This window comes from Aspergillus homomorphus (genome assembly GCF_003184865.1).
Source record: "Aspergillus homomorphus CBS 101889 unplaced genomic scaffold BO97scaffold_38, whole genome shotgun sequence".
Classification (NCBI taxonomy): Eukaryota; Fungi; Ascomycota; class Eurotiomycetes; order Eurotiales; family Aspergillaceae; genus Aspergillus; species Aspergillus homomorphus.
In genome coordinates this window covers 73,015-100,799 of record NW_020291924.1, presented here as the reverse complement: position 1 = coordinate 100,799, position 27,785 = coordinate 73,015, and the positions used below count along the sequence as shown (strand labels likewise).

At 52.2% G+C, this 27,785-nt stretch overlaps 14 protein-coding genes and 2 non-coding genes across 16 annotated transcripts; 7 read left to right on the top strand and 9 right to left on the bottom strand.

The window, feature by feature from the left end:
* Positions 1 to 630: 630 nt before the first annotated feature.
* Positions 631 to 704, top strand: BO97DRAFT_t222. Its single transcript has one exon. It is a non-coding gene; the product is annotated as a tRNA-Asn (tRNA).
* Positions 705 to 979: 275 nt separating this feature from the next.
* Positions 980 to 2,581, top strand: BO97DRAFT_407736 (Auxin Efflux Carrier superfamily). Its single transcript, XM_025695695.1, has 4 exons — positions 980 to 1,310; positions 1,373 to 2,165; positions 2,222 to 2,402; positions 2,461 to 2,581. Exons 1-4 carry the CDS (start codon positions 1,079 to 1,081, stop codon positions 2,548 to 2,550), a joined length of 1,296 nt encoding a protein of 431 aa, XP_025548540.1. The 5' UTR covers positions 980 to 1,078; the 3' UTR covers positions 2,551 to 2,581.
* Positions 2,582 to 2,986: 405 nt separating this feature from the next.
* On the bottom strand, positions 2,987 to 4,011 carry BO97DRAFT_445489 (uncharacterized protein; the record flags this gene model as incomplete). Its single annotated transcript, XM_025698553.1, has 3 exons — positions 2,987 to 3,083; positions 3,144 to 3,733; positions 3,937 to 4,011. The coding sequence occupies 3 exons, from the start codon at positions 4,009 to 4,011 to the stop codon at positions 2,987 to 2,989; spliced, it is 762 nt and encodes a 253-aa protein (XP_025548539.1).
* A 1,532-nt stretch (positions 4,012 to 5,543) lies between these two features.
* On the top strand, positions 5,544 to 6,212 carry BO97DRAFT_374811 (GFA family protein; the record flags this gene model as incomplete). Its single annotated transcript, XM_025692958.1, has 4 exons — positions 5,544 to 5,607; positions 5,651 to 5,697; positions 5,751 to 5,814; positions 5,866 to 6,212. 4 exons carry the CDS (start codon positions 5,544 to 5,546, stop codon positions 6,114 to 6,116), a joined length of 426 nt encoding a protein of 141 aa, XP_025548538.1. The 3' UTR covers positions 6,117 to 6,212.
* Positions 6,213 to 6,627: 415 nt separating this feature from the next.
* On the bottom strand, positions 6,628 to 8,213 carry BO97DRAFT_407734 (putative aminotransferase). Its single transcript, XM_025695694.1, has one exon. It carries the CDS (start codon positions 7,955 to 7,957, stop codon positions 6,647 to 6,649), a length of 1,311 nt encoding a protein of 436 aa, XP_025548537.1. The 5' UTR covers positions 7,958 to 8,213; the 3' UTR covers positions 6,628 to 6,646.
* Positions 8,214 to 8,638: 425 nt separating this feature from the next.
* On the top strand, positions 8,639 to 8,711 carry BO97DRAFT_t223. Its single transcript has one exon. It is a non-coding gene; the product is annotated as a tRNA-Phe (tRNA).
* Positions 8,712 to 9,256: 545 nt separating this feature from the next.
* On the bottom strand, positions 9,257 to 11,277 carry BO97DRAFT_472440 (flavin monoamine oxidase family protein; the record flags this gene model as incomplete). Its single annotated transcript, XM_025700135.1, has 2 exons — positions 9,257 to 9,534; positions 9,591 to 11,277. The coding sequence occupies 2 exons, from the start codon at positions 11,275 to 11,277 to the stop codon at positions 9,257 to 9,259; spliced, it is 1,965 nt and encodes a 654-aa protein (XP_025548536.1).
* Positions 11,278 to 11,889: 612 nt separating this feature from the next.
* Positions 11,890 to 13,938, bottom strand: BO97DRAFT_351829 (GMC family oxidoreductase; the record flags this gene model as incomplete). The annotated part of the gene is made up of 5 exons (XM_025691997.1): positions 11,890 to 11,933; positions 11,989 to 12,490; positions 12,546 to 13,428; positions 13,488 to 13,517; positions 13,574 to 13,938. 5 exons carry the CDS (start codon positions 13,936 to 13,938, stop codon positions 11,890 to 11,892), a joined length of 1,824 nt encoding a protein of 607 aa, XP_025548535.1.
* Positions 13,939 to 14,591: 653 nt separating this feature from the next.
* On the bottom strand, positions 14,592 to 16,418 carry BO97DRAFT_396388 (vesicular amine transporter; the record flags this gene model as incomplete). Its single annotated transcript, XM_025694082.1, has 6 exons — positions 14,592 to 14,718; positions 14,768 to 14,941; positions 15,063 to 15,614; positions 15,667 to 15,954; positions 16,006 to 16,251; positions 16,322 to 16,418. 6 exons carry the CDS (start codon positions 16,416 to 16,418, stop codon positions 14,657 to 14,659), a joined length of 1,419 nt encoding a protein of 472 aa, XP_025548534.1. The 3' UTR covers positions 14,592 to 14,656.
* A 680-nt stretch (positions 16,419 to 17,098) lies between these two features.
* On the top strand, positions 17,099 to 18,116 carry BO97DRAFT_167902 (putative DRAP deaminase). Its single transcript, XM_025690279.1, has 2 exons — positions 17,099 to 17,322; positions 17,378 to 18,116. Exon 2 carries the CDS (start codon positions 17,402 to 17,404, stop codon positions 18,047 to 18,049), a length of 648 nt encoding a protein of 215 aa, XP_025548533.1. The 5' UTR covers positions 17,099 to 17,322; positions 17,378 to 17,401; the 3' UTR covers positions 18,050 to 18,116.
* Positions 18,117 to 18,506: 390 nt separating this feature from the next.
* On the top strand, positions 18,507 to 20,730 carry BO97DRAFT_167889 (tannase and feruloyl esterase). The gene has a single exon (XM_025690278.1). It carries the CDS (start codon positions 18,884 to 18,886, stop codon positions 20,600 to 20,602), a length of 1,719 nt encoding a protein of 572 aa, XP_025548532.1. The 5' UTR covers positions 18,507 to 18,883; the 3' UTR covers positions 20,603 to 20,730.
* A 2,099-nt stretch (positions 20,731 to 22,829) lies between these two features.
* BO97DRAFT_416870 (uncharacterized protein) lies at positions 22,830 to 23,195 on the bottom strand (the record flags this gene model as incomplete). Its single annotated transcript, XM_025696442.1, has 1 exon — positions 22,830 to 23,195. The coding sequence occupies one exon, from the start codon at positions 23,193 to 23,195 to the stop codon at positions 22,830 to 22,832; it is 366 nt and encodes a 121-aa protein (XP_025548531.1).
* A 99-nt stretch (positions 23,196 to 23,294) lies between these two features.
* On the bottom strand, positions 23,295 to 23,588 carry BO97DRAFT_436875 (uncharacterized protein; the record flags this gene model as incomplete). Its single annotated transcript, XM_025697816.1, has 1 exon — positions 23,295 to 23,588. One exon carries the CDS (start codon positions 23,586 to 23,588, stop codon positions 23,295 to 23,297), a length of 294 nt encoding a protein of 97 aa, XP_025548530.1.
* A 140-nt stretch (positions 23,589 to 23,728) lies between these two features.
* BO97DRAFT_472436 (uncharacterized protein) lies at positions 23,729 to 24,534 on the bottom strand (the record flags this gene model as incomplete). Its single annotated transcript, XM_025700134.1, has 3 exons — positions 23,729 to 23,935; positions 24,037 to 24,233; positions 24,263 to 24,534. The coding sequence occupies 3 exons, from the start codon at positions 24,532 to 24,534 to the stop codon at positions 23,829 to 23,831; spliced, it is 576 nt and encodes a 191-aa protein (XP_025548529.1). The 3' UTR covers positions 23,729 to 23,828.
* Positions 24,535 to 25,249: 715 nt separating this feature from the next.
* Positions 25,250 to 25,933, bottom strand: BO97DRAFT_374795 (uncharacterized protein; the record flags this gene model as incomplete). Its single annotated transcript, XM_025692957.1, has 1 exon — positions 25,250 to 25,933. The coding sequence occupies one exon, from the start codon at positions 25,931 to 25,933 to the stop codon at positions 25,310 to 25,312; it is 624 nt and encodes a 207-aa protein (XP_025548528.1). The 3' UTR covers positions 25,250 to 25,309.
* Positions 25,934 to 26,614: 681 nt separating this feature from the next.
* Positions 26,615 to 27,661, top strand: BO97DRAFT_472434 (exonuclease; the record flags this gene model as incomplete). The annotated part of the gene is made up of 2 exons (XM_025700133.1): positions 26,615 to 26,693; positions 26,904 to 27,661. The coding sequence occupies 2 exons, from the start codon at positions 26,615 to 26,617 to the stop codon at positions 27,659 to 27,661; spliced, it is 837 nt and encodes a 278-aa protein (XP_025548527.1).
* Between the last annotated feature and the right edge of the window lie 124 nt (positions 27,662 to 27,785).

Here is a 27,785-nt window from a genome sequence, read left to right as displayed (position 1 = left end):
TATGTGAGCTGTGTTATCCAGTCTACGACCCCATCCATTGTATCTTGGGGAATCAGAAGCCTAAACTCCGGGTGAATCCATCTCTTATCCGCGCATTTCTCATTACCACACCCCCCACATCTGTATCACTTTTTTCCGTTCGGTCTGTTGGACAGATATAGCTTGACTGATGATAATCCACAGCCAGATGGTATCGCAAAGCTCGGTGTCGTCAATGTCGCGATCCTGGATCTGACCTTGAAGTTGTCATTCTTGTGCAAAAGAGGCATCCAAGTTAGATCACCACGGCTCCCTGGCCAAGGCTTCAAGAGATAATTTACATGGTTGAGGAGGGATATCAGATTCCATGCTCCACAAGTGAGGATGTTCTGATGATAGTTAAGACCAGTTGCTGTATATGATATCCTCGAAATAAAGAGTAACCTCGTTCCAGCGTCGGGATTGTACTCGGATAGGTATACTGGGCCAAAATAAGGAGGCGTATGGAGATATCGCCAGCTGATCTGTGTTCTCACCAAGGTTCCATGTTGGCAGTCCTCGGTTCTATCCCGTCTGAGATCTTTCGCATAACTATCATGAGTGTAGAGATAGGGACATCATGTACCTAAAGTAGAAGACTAACAACAAATCGTCTTGGTGGCGCAATTGGTTAGCGCGTACGACTGTTAATCGTGAGGTTGAGAGTTCGATCCTCTCCTAGGACGAGTTTGATCTCTTTGGTCTGGCTATCTACTTAGCTCAGCTATCTCTTTTTCACTCTCCTGATGCTTGTTTTTTTTCTCTTATCTCGAGAATTGCATCTACAACAAAGTCCACGTGTCAAAGCTTATCCCATATCAGAGGTTACAGGCCGATATCCCCCGGGACAAAGCTTGTGAGAACCGCGGGTGGATCCCATTTTACCCCTCGTAACCCCTACGTCATAGACCATTCCCTCCACCCTCACGGGGCCGTCTCCCTCCCCCGGAATTCCAAGCTCAGCTGTATCACTTCCACCTCTATCAAAGCCACATCCTCCAGAACAAAGTCAATCCCAATCGCATCTACTCCAGACTGCCATCCCCGATTTTCCGCGCTAATGTCCTTCCAAGACCTGGGGACCTCCTTCCTGGGCGCCTTCCAAGCATGCGTATCCGTGCTGCTAACGCTCTCGTACGGCGTCGTCGCGCGCTACGCCGGCCTGGTCAGCGCCGCGTCCATCAAGGACGTGTCCGCCCTGGGCATTAAGCTGTTCTTCCCGGCCCTGATGGTCGTCAATCTTGGTTCGAACTTGCATGCGTCCAGCATCTTGAATTATATTCCTATTCTGGGTAAGTTTGTCCCGGCACCGGTTCTCCAGTGAGTAAGACGGAGGGTACTGAGCGGAAAGCAGTCTGGAGCACGATCGTGGTGTTCGTGTCGCTGGTCATCGGGAAAATCGGCGAGCGTGTCCTCCGCCTCCCTGCCTGGGTCACGGCCGCGTGCGCGTTCAACAACACCACCGCCCTACCCTTGCTGCTGATCCAGTCGCTCGAGAGCACGGGCAGCCTCAAGCGTCTGCTCAAGGACGGCGACGAGGTCTCCGACGCTGTCGACCGCTCCCAGAGCTACCTGCTCATCTGCGCCGTCGTCAGCAACCTGCTCACCTACATCGTCGGCCCGAAGCTGCTCCAGCAGGCGGACAGCGCAGGTGAAGACGCCGACAACGAGTCGGGAGCCGAGGCTGACCGTGCCAACGAGGGGGAGAACGAAGCGGACGAGCACAGCCCGCTGCTCCTCCCGGCGTCCGTGCATCGGGCGGGCGGGCGGCTGCGGTCGCGGTCGCGCGCTGCCTGTGCGCCGGTGCTCCGTCTGCTGCCGGACAAGGTTAAGGAGGAGGCGTTGTCGTTCGACACGCCGGTTGTGTGGAACATGCTGCTCGGGCTGTTTCTAGGCGGGCTGCTGGGCCTGACGCCGCCGCTGCACCGGGCGTTCTTCAACAAGAGCGAGGACGGCGGCATCTTCAACGCCTGGCTGGTGCTGAGCATCAAGAACATCGGCAAGCTGTTCACCACCCTGCAGCTGTTCATCGTCGGTAGTAAGCTCGGCGTCAGCTTCCAGGAGATCCAGCGCAGCGGGAAGAGCGGTCACGTCCCATGGCGCGCCGTCGTGTTTGTCTTCCTCGTGCGGTTTGTGCTGTGGCCTGCGTATGTATTTCGGTTTTCGTGGGTGAAAAGAAAGTGGTGGCTGACTGTCTGTGTAGGATTAGCATCTCGCTCGTGTACGTGCTCGCCGATAAGACAAGCTTGCTGGGCGATGACCCCATCCTGTGGTTCAGCATGATGCTGATGCCCACCGGCCCGCCGTCCCTGGTCATCTCCGGGCTGGCGGAGCTGGCGAATGTGTCTGAGGAGGAGAAGCTCACGGTCGTTAAAGCGTTGACGGTATGGTCCTCTCACTTGTTGTAATGGTTCCTTCTAACTTGTTGCCTCTGAGCGATAGAGTCAATATGCTTTGTCGCCGTTCACCAGTTTCACGGTGGCGGGTGCGTTGCACGCGTCGGAGAAGATTTTTGCTAGGTCGGCGAAGTAGATGGTATTCCGCGGATAGGGGATGCATAGATCATCTTCGGTAGAGGGGTGGGTAGATACTAGAAGCTGTTGGACATATACACGCAAGAGGAAAAGATGCGAGGCTAGATATATACTTCATATAGTCAAAGAACATATATTGCAGTGGTCCGTGTGCTTGCGCATCTTCTCGTAGGAGCAGTTTATGCACGAGGAACGCGTCGTACAGGTGCGCCAGGTAGACGACCGTTAGCATGAGGCGGGCGGTCACGGGAGGGGAGCTCGCGGACTGAGCATGGTGAGAAGCGGAGGGGTGGTGGCAGGGATTCCCAGGTCTGCTCTGAGCGAAGGGAGATATCTCTGTTTCTGTTACTGCCATGCTGTGTGATCCAGAGTTATTCTTGGGGGTCTAGCGGCGGTGTCGGGCCCAGGTGGGCGGAGGGACAGCTCCAAGATCTTCACGCGGATGGTGCCGAGCTCAAAGCGCAAACGGAGCCAGGATGCTCGTTGGAAGATCGGCGAGTCTTGCGGGTTTCATCCGTTCGTGTCGAGTGTCTGCGTGATGAGTTGCAGGTGTGAGTATTCGGCACACTTGCAGAACAGTGTCACAAATACCTGTCATGCGTCGGGGGAAACAAGCTCGGTACTCGGGGCCGAAACAACTCGACAGCTTGCCCATGAGTAAGTGCGAAACAGCTGGCCTTTCCGGCGATGGCAGCTATGACGCCAATATCAAGTCGAAGCTGTGCACCTGTGAATAGCCCTAGAAACTGGCCACCCTCAGTTGTTCGAGGGATAACCAGGCGCTGACCAGTATTCTGAAGAAGGGCTGTTAGCAGGGTATCCACTGACAACGAGGCCAATGCATGCAGGATGAACGGCGCCGGGATGGCGGCTGACTGGCTGATTCGGTAGTACTCATGCACGAGCTGCTCGACGACTGCTAGATCTTGCAACCAGCGGAGGATCTCGGCCACTTTGGGTACCCAGTAGGGGGTCACAGCCTCGGTTTTGGTGAGCGTGGGTGGCTGCTTGTCGACTTCGCGCGCCTCCGAAAACGCATCGAGACAACTTGTTGGTCCCAAATAACCTGCAGGTAGTGGTGTATCAAGTCCAGGGTTGCAGTCCGATAGTTCTAACGGCGATAGTTCTTGACTCGGTCTTCTAGCCGTGTTGATAGCCGCGCTGGTGTTCTCGTGTTTAGCCTTGGTTGCTGTCAGCGACCACAACTCATAACAGATATTGATAGTATGACCAACACTTTTATATTGTCATGACACGATAAAGTCGTTCCCAGGTCTTTCCTCTCCGCTTTGCGCGTCAACGGAGCTGGATGGTAGAAGCATTGGGTTGCCGAATCCCGTCTGAGACAACGCGTACACACGGAAACTCGGTGGTCGCAACGCACCTTGTCCTTCCTAAAGGGCTCACACGGGGCAGGTTTTCCGTTGCGCCGTCGGGAGCTTCTGCTTGTTTCTGTCATGGTGATGCGGTGGATGCTGTGGGTGACCACGGTGGTAGCAGATGAGAGTATCTCGTTGGCGTGGTTCTCCGGAGAAGGGAGGATTAAATAGGCTCGATAGTGTCAGCCGGGGTCAAAAGCATGTCTATCTTCATGTGACATGCTCTGAAGCTGCATATCATAATCAAAAAGGGATTGTCATCCTGTATGGTCCCTTTGTGTGCGTGGCATGTTCTGGCACTCATGAGTGTTTACTTGTCGAACTTATCGCAACCCGTCAATTGGCCCTCATTCGGTTATTCTTCGGAGCCCGGGATTCGGAGTCCGGAGTAGATCCTGAGGCATCGAATACAGCTGCTTTGGATGCCTCAGGCATCATATCGTTTGAGAGGGGAAGGAAGGACCTTGGGAGTTAAAAGCAGATGGGATATAAAGTAGAAAGCTGCCATTAGCTCTGTATTCTTTTACGAGAGTATGTTTCCCTCCAGTTTACTCCTCAAAAAGATCCAAGACAAAAGTAACATATGCGTGCAACGCGCGTGCTTGAAACAGGTTATCTTCCCAAGCACCTAACCAGGCACCCTACCAAGCACCGGCCCTAACAAGCACCCTACCAAGAGAGCGAGGCAGCCACCGAGGCAAGCAAGCCTACGAGGGCACTCACGAAGCACCTGAGCCCTCTGGACAATCCTACGGTGTGAATCTGCGTAGCTGGTGGTCCTCCCCAGCGCCCCTACGGGCTGACGCGGTAAGCATAGGCGAAACAGGCCAGTCACATGACGTCACACCGCCAAGACCTTGTCAGGCTAACTTTGAATCAGCATATAGGAATGCAGCCAATTAGAATACAGAGCTTTAACAATTCAGGACGCAGTTCAGAAGAAATCAGAGTCCTCAGCTCCGAAGGCCACCATACCTAGTATGTACGTCGTCGCAACCAATTCGCAATTAGGCTCAAGTCTGGATGACGAAGCATCATCTCGCACTGTCGTCTCCTTTCCTGGACAAGCTACAGAATTGTCTTCGCGCTACCGTAAGGCTGCGACTGATGGGGTATGTGCCTACCATCAGGCTCTACGTTGGATTGTCTGCGCAAGAGCCCAGATTTGACCCTTCCTTCTCCATATTCCGGAAGAAATATATTGAGAGTGAGATGGAACCGTTCTCTGCTCGACCTAACTTACACTGAATACCGAAATGAAAGGTCAATCCGACCCCCGTCCAGACCGTGTACAATTCCAAGGTCCGTTTCACTATGGTTGACAATGGAGGTTGCTTCATCGATGTGGTTAGGAGTGGTTGGGAAAAGCAGGTGTTACCAGCGCAGCGCTGCTTACTCAATGGCACATTAACGAGCATTATCGTTGATTAACCCAATTGAGCGGTCACACCGGCGATTGCTGAGGGGCAGTTCGGCATCTCGGTGTCTGCTAAAGGCGGGGGAACAGCGTCATAAAAGCTGGCCGCTGGAGCTGCAGCTCGACCCCTCTTCTCCCCTCTCATCACAACAAGTGCTCTTCTTTTCTCATCTCATCGCATCAGCTCTCGACATCATGACTCTCTCCGGAAGCTGCCTCTGTGGCAATATCACCTACACCGCTGAGAGTAAGTTTACTTGTTGTTCCTGGACCCAAGTAATGCGAAAGCTAACTTCCCGCAGCGGATGAGTATCTGAAAGCGCTCTGCCACTGCACCGATTGTCAGAAGGTATATTTGTTCACTCCAGATCAAACTTTAACGAGGCTAATGGATGTTCGCAGTGGACCGGTAGCGCCTTCACCTCCAACGCTGTCGTTCCCCGCAACAGCTTCAAGATCACCAAAGGTGAAGAGCCCAATCAGCCCCATTGAGCCATAATACTAACTCAGCCATCAGGAACCCCCTCCTCCTACGACGCGATCGGCGCCACCGGCAAAATCAACAAGCACTTCTTCTGTCCGACTTGCGGATCCAGTCTCTACACCGACCTCGAGGTCATGGCCGACAAGCTCATAATTAAGGCGGGAACTCTGGACAACGGCGACGCCAGCATGGGCGGAAAGGTGGATGTCGAGTTCTATGTCAAGGATCGGCCCTCGTACCTGGCTGCTGTTGAGGGAGCCCAGCAGGAGCCGCGCTTTGGTTAATGTATCGATGAATCTTGCTTGATTGAAACGAGTTATGCTGTATGAAGTTACCAGAATGAGACTATCCGTTCTTGAGGGAAATAATCAACTGCCAAGGGCATCATGCTCGATGCCTGAGAGTATGGAAGAAATTTGTAGGGAGTGTATTATTGCAGCGCGCGTAGGTGCGGAGCCTTGCCTCATGCTAGGTCATGTTCCTGAGTCGTCTGGAAACCGCCTAGCTACGCAGATTCAGGCCGTGGGTCTGAATTACGCCACTGATTGCTTGGATGAATAGTCACAGTGCTTGGTAAGAGGTGCCTGGTGAGAACGTCGTAGGCTCGCCTCGCTGCCTCGCATGCTGGACAAGAGGTGTTTAGGAAGAGTCCTCGCAGGCTTGCCTATCTCATTGGCTGCTTTGCTTGGTCGGCCTGCTTGAAAAATGGTGAAGAAGATAATTGCTGGAAACATGCGCGTTGTATGCCTTCATTGGCCTTCTTCTAATAAGATTAATCTATAGCAAATATAATTTGTTGTAACTCTAGTATACGCTACTCCAAAGCAGCAACAATCCTCCCAAAAGCCGTCTCCAAGAACTCCACTGGATGCGTAAAGACAACCCTGAACCAGCCGTCTCTCTCGGACCCGAACAACGCCCCACTGGCGAGAAACACCTTCTTCTGCAGCAATCGCTGCATGACCTTATCCCCTACCTCGCTGCCCTTCTCTTCCGGATGTAGTTCGACAAAGCGCTTCCCCAGGTTCACCCACAGGAAGAAAGCGGCATTGCAGCCGGGTGCATACTCAATTCCCAATTCCTTCAAACGTCGGGCAGCATACGTATACGTCGTGGACAGCTTCTCTTGGTTTTCAGCGATGTACTTGTCCGTAAACTCGGCGTCCTCGAACATCAGCGACGCCAGATGGTCGGCCGTTCCGGAAGTGTACGAGTACAGGGACACGCCACCCATTGCCACGTGCATATCCCGGTTGAACTGGGAGATGATCACACCCAGTCGGAGCCCGTTGGCGCCAAAGTCTTTACTCATGCCCCAAAGCACGTGAACGAGGTTCGAATCGATAATACCGGCGAGGTCGACGGAGAGAGCGGATTCAAAGGCCACAGGCGACGCCGTCTGGTCGACGGTGTTCTTCCACACGGACAGGGCGTAGATCTCGTCGCTGATAAAGTGCATCTGGTACTTCTGGCACAGCTTCATCAGCGCCACCAGTACGTGGCGCGGGTAGCACCGTCCGAGTGGGTTGTGCGGGTGGCAGAGCATCAGCGCCTTAACTTTTCGGCCCGTTTCGACGTGGAATTTGAGCATGGCCTGCTCGTACTTGTCGACGGCGTCGAGACTGAATGGGTCGCAGTCGTCGAAAGCGACTTGCACCACCGAGGCGCCGAAGCGGAGCGAGAGATCGGGGACGAATGTCCCGTAGAATGGCCGGCCGAGGAGGATCCCCTCTCCTGGGTCCGTGAACGCCCAGGCGACATGTTCGATGGCCGGCGAAACTCCGTTCGTGACGACCAGGTGATCGGCCTCTACGGGGACAGCAGGGTGGAAGTGCCGGTTGATGAAGGCGGACATGGCGTTGCGGAGTCGGGCGGAGCCGCTGCCGCCGTCGTTGTAGGTGAGGTATTTGGCCGGCAGCTCGAGTTTGCGATTGAGGTATTCCAGCAGAGTGTCGTGCATCAGCGAGTTCTCCGCGACACCGACGTTCACGTACCCGCCTGGGTTGGTCGTCTCGCACCAGACGTCTCTCATTACGTCCCACATGACGCTGTTCTTGCCGGCGGCATCGATCGCATTCTGCGCCCTTTTGGACATCGCTGTAGCCTGGGGTGTTGTAGAGGCCATGATGATGTGGTCTAATCTAAAGATATGGGTTGGTGTAGGTGCAGGTCGCAATTGTGGGGAGAGCCCCAGGTGTCTTTTGTACCTAAAACTCCAAGACGTCTTCTCGTATGCACACAGTTGGCAATGGACCCATGCGTCCAATCGGATGTTTATCACTTCAATGAGATAAGGGGGTCAATGTTCTTATCTAGTATCAGAAACTGACATTGGGTAAGCTGCTGAGCTTGAAGTGGCGGCCGCGTTCCATAAGTCGATTTTTCCGTAAGACGCAGACTCGCAGGTCCGGTAAGGCGCGGAACCAGATTTGGAGCATTGGGGAGCAGAAGGTTATGCCAAGGCTGAATGTGGGGTTTTGGAGACGGGAGATGGATCTTAGAGAGCATTCTCAAGGCCCAAATGGGTGATGATATCCGATCTGGCGATTAAAGGTGAAAATGAGAGATGGTTCATAGGCTGGTGGTGCCTTGCCTACATACATACATACATACATACATACATACATACATACATCCCTGGAGGTGGTAGATAAGAGTCTGTCTGCAGGAGCCTGGAGCGGAGGAAGAGACTAAGGCGGAGGAATCGCCACCATTGGCTAGGGATATTTCTGGTGCGGACTGAGCAGAATCTGAGGTACATAACATTTGGGTCATATAACATCAGCTCTGTGACGTAAACAAGAAAGGGGCAATGGCGCATCTGGGAGCGCGTCAGACTGAAGATCTGGAGGTGGCCGGTTCAAGCCCGGCTTGCCCCATTATTTTTTTCCTTTTTACCAACTAATTCTTTTTTACCATCGTTGGCCGCACAAATGTGGAACCACCCTTGTTTTCTTTTTCTTGTTTGCAGAAGAAGAGTTTCAGCATGTCTCTCTGTATGAAAGCTGTTCATTGCATAGTTCTCTGATCCCAACCTCAAAAGTGTTACACTTGCTTCACATTGACCGTGGTTTGCATTATATATCCCACCCGTCGTATGCAACGCCGAACCACAAGATCTAAAACTCACATGTAACCAATTCCCAACCCCTGCAAGTCAAATAAACGCCTTCCAACCCTCTTTTGTACGTGATTACTCTAAATTCGATGTCACATTTGATATCTCGCCCTGGGTGCCAAAGATCGCCTATTAGCGATGAGAAGAGCCTGAGTTTCACTGTGGGTTGCCGATTCGACAATCCCGCAATCAGCCGGCGATGGTGTTTCTACCTCTCATCTCCAGCTTTCCATCGATTTAACCTCAAACATCAATCATTGCTTTAGACTTAAATCGAAATAGCTCCAATTGGTATGGTCACCACTCTCATAAAACAATCCATCTCGCCTTCCACGTCTCCACAATCTCCCTGGCCTCCTCCACCAGACCCAGATCCAGCAACAGCTGCACCGTGCCGCGAAAGGCCGAATCCACGGCCGACGAAAGCCACGCATGTGTATACGCTGTATGCTCACCCATGAAGATAGTTTTGGCTTCAGTCCGATAAATCGCCGGTAAGAACTTTTCTTGTTGATCTCCAAGGGGAGACGCCCAGGCTCCTCCCTGGAATTCATCGTGTTCCCAGCATACATGCTCATAGATCCCTACATCAGTCAGTATTAGCAATCTTCCACGCAGTGACAGATTTTAGATCCCTTACCAGTGAACTCCTCGTTTGCGACCTTCCCATGAGCGTGGACCATACCCCGCTGCGCCAGGGCAACAGCGTTCGTCTCTCCCAGCGCAGCTATCGTCCGGGCCATATTGCCGGTCGTGAAGGAAGCCATAACCACTGCTGGGCCCGAGCTATTTACCTGATACGGGGGATAGCATACGTCGCCGACACTAGGGTAGTCGCTCACGCGTGCGCAGCCTCGGTATTGAGCTTTGTCACCCCGTTCCCAGAACCGAGTGCGATAGTGCAGAGCAACTTTACATGATTGCGTGAAATGGAGATCATGGATTGCCTTGTCAAGAAGCTCGGAGTACTCGGGCAGATTCCACGCACGCAGCATGCTGAACGGAGCAGCGACGACGGCGTAGTCGTACTGTTCGGCAGCCGGGTCCCAGTCGTTTGGATCGTTGCGCCAGAGCAGTGAGACCTTGTCTGCCGACTCGTTGTAGCTTAGCCCGCTGATACGCCGGCCCAGTGTGATCTTGTCCGCCACATGGGGTGCGAATGCTCTCGGGAGCGACTCGAACCCCTTGTCGAGGCTTTGCCAGGCAGAGGCGGCAAAATACTTGTTCCAGTATAGACTCTCCCAGATTGGTGTGTCTTCCCGGTCGGCAATATAATTTATCATCGGATCCCGCGGATTCAGAAGCTGACGCAGGTATGCGCCTTCAGACCAGTGTGGACTTCCCGCACTCAAAGCCTGCTTATGTGCGCGATACATCTTGTGCGCTAGGTACTCGGTGTACTTCTGTTGCTCGTCTTCACCCAGGTCTTGGAGCGTATGAGAATTCATGCCTCCATAGTCATCAGTTATCTTGTCAAAAGGAAGGAAAGTCATCGCCAACTCCGGGTGGTGGTCTGCGTTGAGATGGTTGAGGGTGTCAATAAGACTGAATACCAATCGGTGGTCCTCAAATGGCAAGACTTCACCGGTGCCTGTGTACCTGATCTTGGTGGCTAGCCGCATGGGCCCCATGTCGAAATATTGATAATCATCTGGCGATGTGCCATTGAGGTAGGCGGTTCGGATTCGTCCCCCCAGACGCTGGGAAGCTTCGTGGATATGCCAGTTATGAATCCCGATCGAGCTTAGCAAGTGACTGGTCATGAGTCCGGCGATGCCCGCGCCTACAATGGCGATACTGGAGTCCTTCGCTGCAACGCTGTTTACAACCGCCTTGGAGGAGTCTTGTGATCGCATGTATTCGACACCGTCAAACCAGATTACGGAATCTCCATCGATCTGAGATTCCGCTCGGGGATTATGGGGTGCCTTCTCGATCGCGATGGGGGGTGATCGGCCGACTATCGTACAACCATGAAAGGCTTGCAGACACTGCGAATCCTGTGCATCTGAGGGCACGACCCATACTAATCGATCGGGATGGTCTGAGTCCGGCAGGAGGAAGCTCACTACCTGTTGACTTGCCTCGACTGCCAGATTTATACTGCAATCCCCATAGACAACATGGAGTTTGCCCGCGAAGCGCTGTGAGAAACCGAGTCGGATATTCTGAACAGACCCAGCTTCGACACGATGAGGCCCGAGAAATTGAATCAAGCTCGCTTCCGAGCCACCCTTATGCGACTTTGCCCGACCGAGCGGGAATTGCAGACCATGAGCCAGATCGAGGGCCGGGACGAGGCCAAGAAGCCATTGGGTGATTTTCATCTTGCACGATTGCTATGTAGGTAAGAGCAGAAAATGTGGGTCTGCCGATTTTGAGTCCGGTCACTAAGTTCTACGCCAGGGTGGCTTGCTTCAAGTCTTTATGCTTGGACTGTTGGTGGAGTTTTAGGCTGCTCTTCGAACGTCGCGTCTACTACCACAACGTCATCTCGTCAACAAACACATTCTCAAAAACCCAGAAGCTCTGCATCCTTGGATGAACCCGTTCTCACTTGCATCAAGCGCCATACTCTGTGTAACTCAATAAGTGGTGGAGTCAATCAGCCGCATGGCAATTTTAATTCTATTCTGTCGGTTACGCACGGAAATGTGGCGATCGCCGCCCAATTGTCTGGATCAGTGAGCACAGCATGGTTTAATCTAGGACTAGGTTCAGGAGACACCGGTTTGCGAAGCCAAACAAATTGACCAATGGGGTTATCCTCCTGCAGGGTCGACCGGAAATGCACCGAGTCTCCTTGCCTTTTGGGATACGTGCTCCTACGTATTACGTAGGTTGCTGCATCTGGAAAGTCGCCGGAAACACCGAGATAAGGTTATGTATAATGCTAGATACCAAAGTCATCTGAAGCGTCATCGGCACTACCGTTACATCTACTGCGCAAGGATAGCAGCACTGATTTTCTCGGCCAGCATATCTGTGTGCGGGGTTAGTAGGGTCGAATCGGGATCTCTGCACTCGGCTTGACTCACAGACTGTACTGGTGGGATGGCCAGGGGGCAGAAGAGGGAATGCGCTCGCATCGACCACACGCAGTCCCTGGACGCCGAAGACCCGTGCTTCGCTATCCACCACTGCCATCGGATCTTCCCGAAGCCCCATCTTACATGTACAGGCTGCGTGCCACACGGTGATAACAGAGTTGCGAATGGCGTCCAGGATTTGCTCGTCGGTTGTCACGTTCGCTCCCGGATAATACTCCGGACCAGTCGTGATGGACTGCAGGGGACCACTGGCCCAGATCTCTCTTGTGCGTTTGAAGATTGCTAGCGCCACTTCAGTATCCGTCTGACTTGTGAGCCAATTTGGGTTGACGACCGGCAAATCATCGGTGGAGTTAGAGACGAGCGTGACGTTTCCACGAGATGTCGGCGCGACGAGCGCCCCGAATATGGATGCGTACTGTCGTCCATCTCGGGGTTGATCCTGTGCGAGATTGTTATATGCGCCGACGTGCGCGTTGAATGAGATATACTGCGACTACCATCAGTGACCGGTACGACAAGGTTGGAAATTGAGGGAAGTATACCTCAGCCTGTGGCCAGTCAGTTGGGAACTTGCTCAACTCTTCGCGCGTTGCGGAGGAAAGATTGGCCAGATAGTGCTCTGGGAGATTCTCCCAAGCGAGGAGATCGGGAGCATAAGCCATCGGTCCGTCATGCGAGGTCTGATATCTCAGGGTCTGGGCAGTCATATACGTAGTATTGGTGAAAACCTTGGTTAAGGTGTCGACTGCGACCGGATAGGATGGAGCGAAAAAGACATGATCCCACATATTCTGGCCGACGCCGGGGAGGTTCTGCAGCACGGGAATGCCGAGGCTTTCGAGTTGATCGCGAGGCCCAACGCCGGACACCATGAGCAATTGCGGCGAATTGAACGCCCCAGCACATACAATCACCTCTTCAGCTGCCTGAGGCCTCCACACTCTCCCATTGGTTCCGACCTCCACGCCCTTTGCTCTATTATGTTCATCGAACAAGATGCGCCGCGCCTGGGATCGGGTGCAGACCGTCAAGTACGGTTTTTCGTCGGCAGTGCCCAGAACATAGTCCGAGCTGCTCCGTCGCTGGTCCATGGGGGAGATCTCCGATGCACTCCACTGCGTGCCCATCAGAGTGCCACTGACGAAGTCATTCGTCTCTTCTATTCCGGCCTCCTCCAGGCCTAGTTTGAGCCACGTGGAAAAGGGCGACCGATAGTTAGTGTACGAGATTTGGACGGAGCCCTCGACGGGGTTCTCGGGGTCAAACGCACTGGCGTTCCAGTGGATTGTCGTATTCTGCAGGCCCTTGACTGGACTCGGCGGCGTGAAATGGAAGGTCCGTTTGAAGAACGGCAGGATCTCGTCCCATTCATAGCTCGGGTCTTGAACGGCCTCAGCCCAGGCATGATACGTCGACTTTGTCCCTCTATAGCCTGCCATTAGCAGACTCGCACAAAAACGAGGGTAGACGCACGCGCAACCGACCTCTGATAGACCATGGCATTCATCGCCGACCTGCGCGCCACATCAGCTGTATTCACCGCACAACGAGACGGGGACTCCGCTCTTACGATCCACCCAGACAGCGCCCGCGCGCATAGTGCACCTGTCGATTGTTGGCGCCGGGCTGAGGCGTAGTAATGACGCCCCAGTCGACGCGCGGGTCGATGGTCTCCGGGCTCCCACCGGTCACGGCGCCGAACCCGACAGGCGTCGAGAGGTTGGCGTTGTCGACCTCGTAGATCCCGCCGGCCTCGACAAGCAAGACCCTTCGCCGGGCCTGCGCCAGCCGCGCCGCGACCACGTTCCCTGCCGTGCCTCCTCCCACGATGATGTAGTCATAGACCCCATCCTCACCACAATCACCAGCAACAGAGTCAGACAGCAGCAGCAGGAGCAGCAGCAGGGGCGCAACAACAACCAGTAACGACCGCATACCGAATCCGTTGGTACGCATGTACTGTACAATGTACGAATGATCAAATCGAGCGTCCCTCCCGACCACTCCCCTCCTCTTTTAATATATCCATTTTGCACATTTCCATATGGTAACGACGTTGGACCAGTCACATTCCGAATGAGGTTGTTGCCCTGCATGGATCTGCAAGCCGATCTTGGCAAGGCAGCAGGAGCAACGGGCTTCGTCACGGCTTACCCTGTAGTCGATCAATTCCTGGGGTCAGGTGCTTGCGGATTCCTTGTTCGGGATGCCGCTGCGTCGGTGGTGTGGTTACACGGCAGGGCGGATTGCAGATGCTGTGGGTGCGTAGTCAGGATTATGGGTTATTGGTTTCGTGGTCGGTGTGTGTGTTGCTTGTTGTGTTACGCACGGGGTGCTGTATTCATGTTGCTTTCGGTGCTTTAGTTGGGTGTGTGGCCCGTGCATTTGATCTACGATAGCTTGCTCATGCTAGATTGGGACAGTTCATGAGAACAAGTATAGTTTTTTGATGCTGAGGAGTTGAATAGCGATAACTTTCAATTCAGGTGCAATCTAATTCGGGAATTTAAATAGAACAGCCGCAAAGCAGAAACACCACGCCCGTTACACTCCCAGGATATAGGAAGCAGCCCCAACGAAGCAAAACAAAATAATTCTCAGAAGATACCCTTCCAATCTCTGATCAGATAATCCCCGTTCCTTGACAAAGAAATCACTCCCTCTTTCCAGTCAAAGCAGAGAGAGTGACCGCGGAGAAGAAGACAGACAGAAGGCCTGAGCAATGTCAGCATCAAAGCACCCGCGTAGAAGATACCCCACTCACCGAAGATAAAGTGCAGATCCAGATACCCGATACGGTCGACCAACAGACCCGAGACGATAGGCCCCAGGAACATGCCGACCGTCCAGCCCATCCAGGCGATAGACTGGGCGCGGGAGTGGCCGCCGTTGGGGCCGAAGATGCCGGGGTGACGGGATTCGAGCTCGTCGATGGTTACTACCCCCAGTCAGTGAGTGTGCCTTTGAGATTTAGGCACGATACGGCGCCGCAGTGTAGCAGACCCCAAAGCGCCGCGGTGGCCTGCTAGTATTGTACAGTCAATAGTTATTGTACTTACAGGTCGCTTCCAGGAACCCCACTCCATTCAACGCCGAGAAGAAACACCCGATCACCACCACCGCGATCGCGTACAGAGCCTTCCCCGTCTCCGAGCCGCCGCTGGCCCACGGGAAGCGCTCGTCGCCCGGCACGCCCAGCAGCCACAGGAACGGGGCGACCAGCAGGAAGCCCAGCCCCGTCGGGAGGCGCGTGCCCACACGGTCTTTCAGCCAGCCGCAGACGGGCGTCAAGACGATTCCCGGCATTTGGAGGCCCACGAAGAGCAGCCCGGCTGGTAGGCTACCCCAGCCGAAGACGTCGCGGATATGCAGGGGCAAGGTAGTGTCAAAGCTGGCGAGGAGCATCGCGTAGAACACGTACGCCGTCATGGCTGCTGTGAACCGCGGTTGGCGGAAGAGGACGCCGTAGTACCGCAGTCCGGTTTGCTCCTGCATAGGGGTCACGCCGGCCAGGTGGTTTTGGCGCCAGGAGTCGGTGGAGAGGCTGCGCGGCAGTAAGGGGGCGCGCTCGGGGTCGGGGTCGGCGTCCGTGGGCTGTTGCTTCTGTGGTGCTGTTGGGCCGTCAGTTGAGCCGGAAGGAGCGGTGAGGGGTCGGCGACTGACGTTTTGGCTGCGCTGGTTTGCACTCGATCATCAGCATGCGCATGACTGCGTCGACTAGCAAGACGGCAAAGGCGCTGGTCCAGGCTATCCAGTACCCGCCCTTCTCAAACAGGATGCCGGAGAGTACGGGCCCGGCGGAGGTGCCGACGGCGACGGTGACACTCAGCACGGACATGACCTTGCCAAAGTGTTGCGCTGGGAAGGTCTGGCTGATGATAGCTAGGCCGCCGATCCACATGCAATTATCGGCGATGGCTTGGAAGAACCGCGCGAGAAAGATGATGTATACTGGTATCTCTGATGAGCTGATGGTCAAGGCAGAGGAGGCTCAACACATACGGCCTTTCGCGAGTGCAATGCTGGCCGTGCACAGGCTTGCCAGCGCTAGGGAGAAGAAGAGAAACGTCTTTTTGGCGCGCCAGCGGTCCGCCAGAGTGCCGACGATAGGGCTGGACACGGCCGAGGTCAGGGCCGTTTCTGCCAGGACAAGAAACGTCACGTTCTGCGTCCTGGACGGCTCGAGGCCGATTCGCTCCTCTAGCATGTAAGGAAGTAGAGGGATAATGAAGCTCCAGAGGAACATGCCTGACAGTATCAGAGATTAATTGCCGCGCCCCGAAGCCAGCCCCGCGATCGGTGGATGACGAATACTTACTTCGCGCGATCCCAATAGCGACTGTGGCCAGAATGAAGGTTTCTGACGATCTCCATTGGTAGCCGCATTGGGTAGCTGGGTGTTTGAGTTCAGCCATCATCGACTCAAGAGCTTAGTTCACTGGGATGTGAGATACGAGTTTCGAGGTTGTGTCCGGATTTATAGCACTATGGACGCCATCCTCGAGACTGATATCACTAGATATCTCAACATCAGCTTGAGTTCTTACAGCTGATCTACCACCATCCAATAGCTCTTGTGCAACCTGCTAGACTTTGTTGCAAGAAGGATATCAAGGAACGTCGTGACAATCTAGGCCCATCCTCTGACCGATTAGTCGAGATGCAGGACTCCCCAACACCGGCGTTCTGGCGCTGGTAAGTGTTGAGAGCTACATTGTGCTAGATATCCTGCTAAAGGTCCCACGTTGAAGGAGTAGAATGGCTGGTTGGTGGTCTTCTGCGGAATAGTGTGGCACAGGGAGAATTTCGTCAGGTTTGTCTCGACTCCTTCGCCCTTGCTCTGCATTGGGCTGCATGCATGAGGGTGAAGGTCATGGCAGTAGACAGCCTGCTGAGCTGACACCCAGTTTCGCGGAATAAAATACCGACAATCACATCAAAAGTGCGCACCCGGATTTGCCTCCAGCTTCTGCAAAGGGAGAAATTATTTTGACGTCATGGGGAATCGGGCAAGTGATGGTGTGTAGCTACCGAAGGATATCTCGCCTCAAGTTAGGAAAACCTGCGAGATGTCGCAAAAGGGCAGATCAGGATACATCAAACCACTCGTACCCTTTAAGCCCCTCCTGCCACGTTGGGATGGCCCTACATTCCTCACTACCGATCTGAAATTCCGCACCACCAATCATGCGACCCGGAGATAATCGCTAGAAACATCCCATAACGTCAACTGGCATTATGATGTCATCTCTAGAAGTCGCGGATAGGCCCCGAGTATCGAATTTGGCATTTTGCGCAGTATAAATGTGATGTGTGAGGGTACTTCTAGTCTCATCGAAGCAGTCAGTAGCCTGTTACTTATTGAGTCACTTAGTCACCTATCACATTGCGCATCTGCATGCAGTCGACATTGTCCTCGATCAGCCAAACCATCTCCACCAAGATGCTTTCGTTTTATCCCGAGCCCCAGAACAACAACAGCCTTGTGGAAGCCTGCCCGCATCACACATACCTCCGCCATTGTATTAACCTGGCCAAGCTGTCCCCGCCGCGCCCTGCCCTCTTCCGCGCTGGGGCGGTGCTGGTGTCGCGCAAACTCGTGCGGGGCACAGACGACGAGCTCTACAACGATGACCGGCTTCTCTCGTCGGGATACACAATGGAACTGGTGAAAAGTCCCCACGCGGAACAAGCATGTCTCTCCAACTATGCTGCCGTCCACGAGGTACCGGACAGCGAGGTCGGGGATGTGCTGCCCTCTGAACCGGATCGGACACTAGTCATGTACATTGGCTTCGAACCTTGCGTGGAGAACGTGGGGAGAGATGAGTCCTGCGTGCAGAAGATTATCGACACACGGAAAGGTGGTCGAAAGGGCGTCGAGAAGGTTTATTTCGGGTCGCTGTCGCCATGCTCGAGCGACGAGCAGCCATCGGCACGTCAGATGCTCGGCGAGGCCGGCATTGAGTGGCAATTAGTTGAGGGCCTGGAACGGGAGATTCTGGCGGTCGCAACGGAGGGGTATGGGAACAATAAGAGGTTCTGAGATTTCTGGTGTTGCTTTATTTGTAAAGAGTTTGTTAATGCTTTGAGGTTAACTGTAACATGACTTGTTATTTGTATATTGAGTCTTGAAAACATTCGGCTGGATGGATGGAATGTAATTTGTCACATATTACTTACCTGGATGTGACTGGCAGAAGAGCTTGTATGAGTCTTTGTTTGAAAGAGATCTTTCGGAGTACTAAGCTTGAAACAACGACATTATCTGCGTTGATGTGGAGGATCAGCACTTTAGGTTTTGATTAGTTGTGTATAGACAAGAGAGTTGAGATGAAACTACAGACCAAACAAGAACAAACCCACTGCTGGCGGAGACTTTCCCCCTTTAGGTATGAGATCGACAAACCCGTGAAACCCGCCGCCTCTCAGTGGCAGTTGAGGCCTCTCCAAGCCATCTTCATTCTTTACTTCTCTCTTCCTTCTTTCTTCACCCTCGTTCTCCTCCCCACAAGCTTAATCACCTTATGCTATCAGAGTGGATATACTTGTCCCATGCATGACGACGCTTCTTATCTCCGTCAGCAGCCTCTGCTTACATCCCTACCACAAGCACTATCTCCGAGCCTCTCACCACCGGACCTGACGCGGCATTCCGTTCTTCATCCGACTGGATCACCACATTCGTGATATTAAGGTACACAGGTGGAAGCAGCTGGTGGAACGGGCTACGTTGCGCCTGGTCGGTTGGTCGAGATGCTCAATTATTCGGAAGGGGGATCGCCTCCTATAAAGACGCGCCATATCCGACACTTGCATTCCAATTTCCCACTCTCAACACACTCCTTCCATTCGTTCTTTCTCCAGTCTTTCTCTCATCATGGCCAAGTATATGACTTTGGCCATCTCAGCTGCAGCTCTAGCGCAAGCTGCCAGCTTTGAAGATGTCTGTACCCCTGCCTACGCCAAAGCGGCGCTTCCCTCCATCGGGGTGGCACAGGGCGTGGTCATTAACCCTTCGAGCATCACGGCGGCCCCGGTCTACAATGAATCCACCGCTGGATCCAACTATTACCCTGCCGGCATCTATGACTACTGCAACATTACCATGAGCTACTCTCATGCGGGCAAGGACGACGAGGTCTTGCTGCAGTTCTGGATTCCTACACCCGAGAATTTCCAGAACCGCTGGCTCTCGACTGGTGGATTTGGTTTCGCCATCAACGTTGCCTCCAACGTCCCCGCCGGTCTGCCCTACGGTGCTGTGGCTGGACGTACTGATGGAGGCTTCGGCAGCTTCGACACTCAATTCTCGTCAGTATATCCGCTCGTTAACGGTACTGCCAATTACGATGCTTTGTACATGTTCGGCTACCAGGCCCACCACGAAATGTCCTCCATTGGTAAAGCGTTCACCAAGAACTTCTTCAACATGACCGAAAAGCTTTACTCCTACTACCAGGGCTGCTCTGAGGGCGGTCGCGAGGGTTGGAGTCAGATCCAGCGCTTCCCCGAGGAGTGGAACGGTGCCGTGGTAGGCGCACCGGCTATCCGCTACGGTCAACAGCAAGTCAACCACCTCGTCCCCCAAGTCGTCGAGCAGACTCTCGGATACTACCCTCCCAACTGCGAACTGTCTGAGCTCGTGACGCTGATCATCGAGGGGTGCGACGCTCTTGACGGCCGCAAGGATGGGGTCATTGCCCGCAGCGACCTCTGCCAGTTGCACTTCGACCTCAAATCCACCATCGGAAAGCCCTACTCGTGCGCGGCGAGCACCAGCATGGGCGTCTCGACACCCGCGCAGAACGGTACCATCACTGCAGAAGGTGTCCGCGTGGCCCAGACACTTCTCGACGGCCTGAAGGACTCTCAGGGCCGCCAAGCATACTTCTGGTACCGGATCGGGTCAGAGTTCACCGACGCAGAAACCAGCTATGACTCGACCACTAAGACGTATGGCATCGATATTTCCGAACTGGGCGGCGAGTGGGTGACCCACGGTCTGCAACTACTCGACCTTGACAACTTGTCCTCCCTGGACAATGTCACCTACGACGTGCTCCGCGACTGGATGCTGGAGGGACTGCAGCGCTACGAGGATGTGCTGCAGACGACATGGCCCGATCTGTCCCGCTTCCAGGCCGCCGGTGGCAAGGTAATTCACTATCACGGCGAGTCAGACAACAGCATCCCGGCCTCGTCGTCGATCCGCTACTTCGAGTCTGTCCGCAACACCATGTTCCCCAACTCGACCCACACCTACGACGAGTCAATCAAGGCGCTGAACGAGTTCTACCGCATGTACCTGGTGCCTGGCGCCTCGCATTGCAACACCAACTCGCTGCAGCCGAACGGCCCGTACCCGCAGGACTCGCTGGGCGATCTCATGAAGTGGGTCGAGCAGGGCATCGAGCCGGTGACGCTGAACGGCACGGTCCTGTCCGGTGAGAATGCCGGAGAGCACCAGAGAATCTGCTCATGGCCGCTCCGTCCTCTGTGGAAGAACAATGGGACCACGCTGGAGTGCGTGGAGGACCGGGAGTCGATCCAGACGTTTTTGTACGAATTGGATGCGTATGACATTCCGATCTTCTAGTCGCGAGGATTTGGGGGTGGCATGTACCATATCTAATCTTCTTAAAGGTCTGTACACGTCAATTTGTTTGTACTTAGAGTATTCAGAACTTTATTTTCATCAGTGTTATATTATACTATAAACAGAAATCGCACTGGATATTGGTGCTTCATCCAAATACTTCTTCCAAGTAATAGTGATCATGAATTTCCTTGATAGACTTCTCTAAAAGCTATCAAGCATAGTCTGATTTACCCCTAACGACCCGAGTCTTAGACCAGAAATATGAGTCAAGCACGGGCGTGAGAATCTTAGCACAGTTCCTGTGCACCGTAGAGGGTGGATCGTCGCACTTTCCAACGTCATGATTTCTCACACTTGTCCTGTCAACAATGACGATCACTTGAGATTCGGATCAACCTTCACTATTAGTATTGCGGACTTACTTTTCACTTGAGAGTACATCTTCTGTGTTCTACCGCTCATCATTTTCTCATCTTGCTCCTTTGTTAACTCCGAAGCGTTTCTCGCAGTTGGAATATCTAAACAATGCGATTCACAGTCCATTGAGGTACATCATCCACGCTTCAAGAAAGGTCTATCTAACGTATAACGATTTCAATAACCTTGTCTTTCCTCTTCGCGTCGCAGATGTTCACAGGAAACCGAACCGAAATAACAGCGCAATAAACAACGCTTCCGGCAGCACTCATAAATACCACTCCTGGCAGCGATGATGCGGTTCCTTCTCAACAATTATTGACTATCACGCCATCTGAAACTTTGCCTGAGCCTCTTTCTACCTCGTTGCGCATACTATAACTGATCCTGCCCATCGCCTTCTCAGAGAGGTTGTTGAGAATTTACTTAACCTGCATCGTCCTCACAGGCGTCTTATATTCAGTGCATGGCCGTTATTATGGCTCTTAGCGTGGTTAAATCAATGGCGTTGCTACCAGTGAAAGATTTTGATACAGCGAGCTGTGAGCTTCCCCATCTCTAGACCTTCGATAATATCCTATTTAGCTTCCATAGCGGAAATTATGGATGTCTACCGCATCTGACGAAGATGGTGCCGGAAAATCTCCTCAGTGGCATGAAATCTAGTACTTCTATTTTCGACAAGCGGCTACTTAGTCGACTCACTTTCGCAGAAACAATCCAATAGTGGTTCATGCTCTCGTCTCATGCTCAGCAACATTCTAGTTGCTCGTGTCTACCTCAGGCAGGTCTTCCACATGCAGGTTTGCTTGGATAGCGGGGGCCTCCAACCCGGAGTCATACGAACCTCGCATCTAGCGCCCTAGGTTTTCACCCTTGAAGATTCTATCTAAGATGGCGATGGGAGGCAGGTATAAAACATTTTACAATAGAGTACTAGCCCAGCGACAAGTTCCTCCCCAGCGTCGCCTGGAAGCCAAAATGCTTGTCGATCATCTCCAGCCGCGTCTCACGGGTCGGAGCCTCCAATAGCATGGAGGGCGACAGCCCCAACAGATTCATGATGCGTGGGTTCGCGCCAGCCTGACGTAGAAGTTAAACCATGCGGTCGTTGTTCTTGATGAGCGCGTTCAGCAGGGGCGTGCTGCCGATCTCCCGCTAGGGAAAGAAAGCTGACTTGTTAGGGCTCCTACTACCTAACGCCAAGGTTGACTACAGACCGAGATTTCGAGAAGACAAGCGAAGGCACAACTATCGAAACCGCGCGATGAAGAATTCAACAGGGAGATATTGCGGGTCAGGCAGTCCGGATATGTCATTAGTCTTCATTTTCCCTGTTATATTCCATAGACGTCTTGGAAGAAGAGGGTGGCTGCGTGGTCTTGATCCCACATACGCAATGATAGTACATACCTTGACAGCAGCCCTGTCTGACTAGACCAAGTCTTTCAAGCTATCCTAGGCAGATCGTATCTGGAGCAGCGAGACTGCCTGGGACAGTTTCGAAGGGAAGGGAAAACCGTGGTCTGCACCAGGACAGGTCGGATCGGGAGTAGCAAGTCTACCCGGGATAGTTTGTATAGGAAGGGAAAACCGTAGCCGGTCCTAGGCACACCATGTCCTGAGCACCAAGGCTGCCTGGGGCAACTTGAAAGGAGCTGTGGTACCAGGGTATGTGCCACATCCCCATCTCTTCAATAGCATGAATTCTTCTCTGGATCGGCTAGGTCATAGCGTTGACCACGCTTTTGCCCTTAACGATCACAAGCTGGTTCTTTGGTCTGAAGAATCTGGGCACACAGCATAGTCAAAGGAATGGCACTGAAAATTGCCATCTCTCCGGCTCCGTGGCAGAGGAACGCAACCTAAAGTCGAAGAATCCTGACATCTCTTTCCGCGGTGTGTTTAGCGTCCCGGAGGCTGTCAAGATGTCGTGCGCAATGGCTTTGTGACGCTGACCCAAGATCGCATCAGCCTTGGCGGTGTCACTGGCCGTCGGGGGGTTGCCAGCCACTGCCTGGACGTGCTCCAGCTTGTCAACAGTGTCCTTCCCGGATGCTTCGAGAATCAAAGCGGCGTTCTCCTGATACTTGTAGACAGTCCACTCGAAAACGTAGTTGTAATGCAGGGACTCACGGATGAAGAGGTCACGGAACAGCTTGCGCAGGTACATGTGGTCGGGCTTGTTGTTGAAGCGGAGTGAGCAAGAATAGTTGATGTAGGTGGCGAATTTGATAGGGGGAAACCACGGCAAGAGCCCCAGTTAGGGTGGTTACCTTTTTCTGCATAATGTGGTCAACTTCTGCTTCGTGGTAGCAGCCTTGAGGCCCTTCCAAGGCAGGGAGCCACGGCAGAAGTAGAGTATCACATAGCCGAGCGACTCCATATTATCACGGTGTAACTGCTCGAAACCCAGGTGGTTGTTAATACTAGCGTAACGAGGAGTACATGTAAGGTTCTTGCTCTCACGGTAGGGAATATAAGAGTAAGTCCTCAGGTCACGGTACCTTTTGGCCAGTCCGAAATCGATCACATTGATCTGGTTGCCATGCTTGCCGATACTCATCTCATATTTGTGTTCTGCGTTCAAATCATTGCTCGTGGCGCTCTGTATGCATTGCCTTACATTGTGTGAGATCACTCTGGCTTAAAAACAGATACAATCTTTGCGATATGAGGGCAATTTCCGACTCTGATTAAACGTGTCATGAATTTACTGGAGCCTCTAGAATGACTTTCTCAAAAAATGTAGTCAATGACAGGAAAGCTGCCCCTGTAGCTGAAAGGATATGTTGGCCTTCTCTTATCATATTCCCATCGCCTCAAGTTGTGCAATAAGCTCGGGCGATGCCATGTCCTCAGCCCGGGACGGCCGCAAAGGGCCTAAAATAGAACGATGACGCCGGTTTCGACCTACATACTTTTTCTTAGTATTTGTTTGCTTGATATTCTGAGACATGGGACGGGTGGCTTTCAAGCCAAATAAGAAGCTACCAGGAGAGGTGTGAGCTTACCTGCCAAAATGTCATCAACGGTTTGACTTCTTATGATAGCACGTGGGGGTATATAATGTGCAATAAGATACTCCCTAGCAACACTTGCTCGGGCTGCTTCAGGGATTGCCAACGAAAGCGCATCAACGATCTCCTCGGCACGAAATATGGAAAACCCGTTGAGGGGGGCCGTACTAATCTGAAGCAGAGTGCAGTTTCTGCTGCCGAGAGGGTATGTCTGTCCAACATCCAATTTTCAGCATGTCGTCTCTGAGAGAAAAGCGAGATGAACATGCTCTCGTAGCCAGTGTCCCAGTTCAGGTGCTGCTCTACTGCATCGCCAAACTCTTGAAGGGTATCTTCTACTTCCTGTTCGTCCCCTCCATCATTATCATAAAACGTGACCGTATCAGCTGCCTCGAGCCCCTCGTGTATATCATAAGCCGTCATAGAATCCCCATATTGGACTCTATAGAGAGTAGTAGGAACATCGGTTGGGGAGAGGCAGAATGTATTCATTTTTATATGGCATTTGATGAGAGATGTTTTCATAACAGTTAGTGAGGGTAAAAGAGCCCTTACTGGGCAGAAATACTGTGCGTTATGGCACGAGTCGCAGAATGAAGAGAAGTTCCAAGAACTGGCGTCTTGATCACTCTGATAGATAGCACGTCTTCAAGTTAAGAAAAGTACTAGTATGATTGCTATTCCGTAGGACTTTCATCGGGTTTGACGGTACTTAAAGCGTATGCATTGCGGCCCAACCCCGCTTCCGATTCAAAACAAACACGCTGTACAAACGAGCGGCAAACCAATAAAAAGAGCCTGCATGCAATCAGCGTGAGTAGCCGGCAAGTGAACCGCAAATGAGCTACAAGTACACTGATAGATGCCTTTGTTAGTGGCTTATAGTGCTTTGAGTAAATAACAATCTGACCTGCTGAAACCCAAACGATGACAGAAAAACCAAGGTACAGAGGCTTTCGAAAACAAATTATCCCCTAGACACACACGCTTTCTTTCCCAGGGTAATCTGTTTTCGAAATCCACTGTAGCGCAAAAAGATCCAGAACTTGACTAGTTTTCGCATTGTCAAGTTTGAAAGGGCAGAGAAGAAGAGGACAGACCAGCTAAAAGACTTCAGAAAGGTGTTTAGTTAATGTATGAGAGTTTATGGAGCACAGACTCTTGGGCCAAAGAGTCGTATACTTCGAAGCATGCCACTATTCGATTTGCTCCTCCTGGTAGATACACAATTTCAGAACGAAAACTTCGTATACTCCCGCATTTTGATTTAAACCCTGACTATTTTCCCAAGAAGATGGAGCACTTCCGCCTCGCGAAAGAAATTAATCTCAGTCGCTGTCATGTGTTCAGTTTCATAGCCCAGCTTGTAAACAACAGCGCCAGGTCCAAGCTCAGAAGCATATCTCTTAAATTGCTTTTTGTCCTTCGAGGTGATGAAAGGATTTGATTTAAAGCCGAAATAGCTTTTGTACTCGATCCAGTGGCACAAGTGCCCTTGTATCAATACTGGCTCATGAAATCGAATATCAGGCGTTGGACATAGTTGTTTTTGCTTTTGTTCACTCTCCGTCAAAAATTGATGGCCGAATCCTCTCACTTGGTCGATGAAAGATACTTCGTGAAGTAACGCCCACTCTTGCTTTTGCTGCATTCTTTCTATCGCCTTTGCTTTCCCTTCGGGGGTGCTCTCGGGCGGTAGCAGTCGAAGAGCAGCTTCAATGAGAGCTGAAATGACCGTGTTGTCTAACCGCGTGTTGACATAATTCAAAAGTGTTTCAACATCGGGATTTTTAAAACGAAGACGGCAGGCCATTCGAAAGACGGGTGTGATCAAAGCTCGGGGTATGCCAGCATATGGCTGAGCCGGATTATCGGCGGTGGCGCTTAACATCTTCGCTGGCATTTGGTGGCTCTTTACTCCAACTTCGCTGGGTGATGTCTGCAGAAAGGTATTGGTGGATTCATCGCCACTTGCTCGTCTACGGTGAGTCTTTGAGCTTTTTATGTGCTGAGTTTTTGAATGAGCTGATTTAAAAAATCTGTTGCAAAGCTCGCAACGATGCTTGGAAGACTGAAGGTGCTCTTCCAAAGCATGTTGAGTGGGAAATTGTCGGTTGCAGGGAGCGCAAAGCATCATGCAATATCCAAAAAAGAAGAATAGTTGGAAGAAGCAGTCAGGATTCCGGAAAGTCGATAGAAATTTAATATTGAGGTCTATGTCTGACCATTACCACGGGGCTTTCTTTGTTTTCGCTTCAGCAAACTAACCAGAGCACGGGCTCTCTCAGTCTCAACATTGCTTTTTTTGACACGTCATACATAAGTTTCCGAATATATGATAAGCAGAAGCTTTCGTGAAGCCTTCTGTATTTCTTGCATATGAGGTTTCAACGTGTCCAGGTCTCATTGGCAGTAAGCACGCAACTGAAACATGTGACAAAAGAACAGTGCAGCGTGCATTATGGACGCTATTTTCACCAATTGAATCGAGAGACGTAGTCCACGTCATGTATGGTGCACATTAGCGTGACCTCCTCTTGAAAGCGACACTCTGGCAAGCTGTAGATAATCTATGTCGGTTACCCACGGTATCTTCGACCCCTCCCCAGGCCTCGAGTATACATTTTCGGATCCGTCCTTGATTTTTCGAGGTTTTCACAAAGCAAACTTCTCTTCGCATTGATATAATTTGCGCAAGTCATCTTTATCAATACTTTTCTAGCTGTTGATTGGAAAAGGTCTATCTGCAAACCCTTTCAGAATCCCCAAGATGACCGTGGCAGTCGATAAGCAACCTTCACCGTCGCCATCGGTAGATTCTAGCCCTACAGACCTGCTAGCACTTACAGCCACTTTCCAAGCCGCATCCCTGGACGATGAACCTTCTCTTTTGATTATCAACACCGTTGGCGACCTGACTGGATTGTTGAAAGGATTATCAGATCTTCCCGCTTGGCCTCCTTCTTTGTTCATTGATCTTGAAGGAACGAATCTCTCTCGAAATGGCACAATATCTATTCTTCAGATTTTTGTTTCTTCAACACGGAAAACATATCTTGTCGATATCTATACTCTTGGAGACAAGGCTTTCTCTCATTCCGCGTCGGACGGCTCAACTCTACGTTTCATTCTCGAATCACCCTCTATTCCAAAGGTCTTCTTCGATGTCCGTAACGACTCAGACGCCCTATTCGCCCATTATGGGATTAATTTAGCTGGAATTCAAGACCTTCAGTTGATGGAGCTTGCAACGCGCACATTCTCAAAAAGATTTGTGAAGGGATTAGGAAAGTGCATTGAATATGATGCTCCTATGACGCCAAGTGAGAGAGCAAAATGGAAAGCATGTAAAGATGCCGGGCGGAACCTTTTTGCTCCAGAGTGCGGCGGCTCTTACGAGGTATTCAATGCTCGCCCACTGTCAGATGAAATTATACAGTACTGTGCACAAGATGTTCAATTCTTGCCTAGATTGTGGCACAAGTACGATCAACGAATGACCGGGAATTGGCGGCTGAGGGTGGAAGCAGAGGTGAAAAGACGTATCATACTTTCCAAGTCCGTCTCTTACAACGGCAACGGAAGACATAAGGCGCTCGCGCCCGGAGGTTGGGCATAGCCCTCATCCTATCAGTGCACACATTCTACAGAGACAAAGGTGTCAAGCGCCCCCACCCTCAATCACGAATAGTTTTGAAGTATTCAGTGGTTTAAAGAGTGGGTTCCGCGATTTCTATGAGTTT

What these genes read in the sequence shown, in the direction of transcription:
- BO97DRAFT_407736 (XM_025695695.1), top strand. Translation starts at nt 1,079, where the DNA reads ATGTCCTTCCAAGACCTGGGGACCTCCTTCCTGGGCGCCTTCCAAGCA. An exon ending in GAATTATATTCCTATTCTGG is followed by an intron (nt 1,311 to 1,372) that starts GTAAGTTTGTCC and finishes AGCGGAAAGCAG; the next exon opens with TCTGGAGCACGATCGTGGTG. An exon ending in CGGTTTGTGCTGTGGCCTGC is followed by an intron (nt 2,166 to 2,221) that starts GTATGTATTTCG and finishes CTGTCTGTGTAG; the next exon opens with GATTAGCATCTCGCTCGTGT.
- BO97DRAFT_407734 (XM_025695694.1), bottom strand. Translation starts at nt 7,957, where the DNA reads ATGGCCTCTACAACACCCCAGGCTACAGCGATGTCCAAAAGGGCGCAG.
- BO97DRAFT_167902 (XM_025690279.1), top strand. Translation starts at nt 17,402, where the DNA reads ATGCAGTCGACATTGTCCTCGATCAGCCAAACCATCTCCACCAAGATG.
- BO97DRAFT_167889 (XM_025690278.1), top strand. Translation starts at nt 18,884, where the DNA reads ATGGCCAAGTATATGACTTTGGCCATCTCAGCTGCAGCTCTAGCGCAA.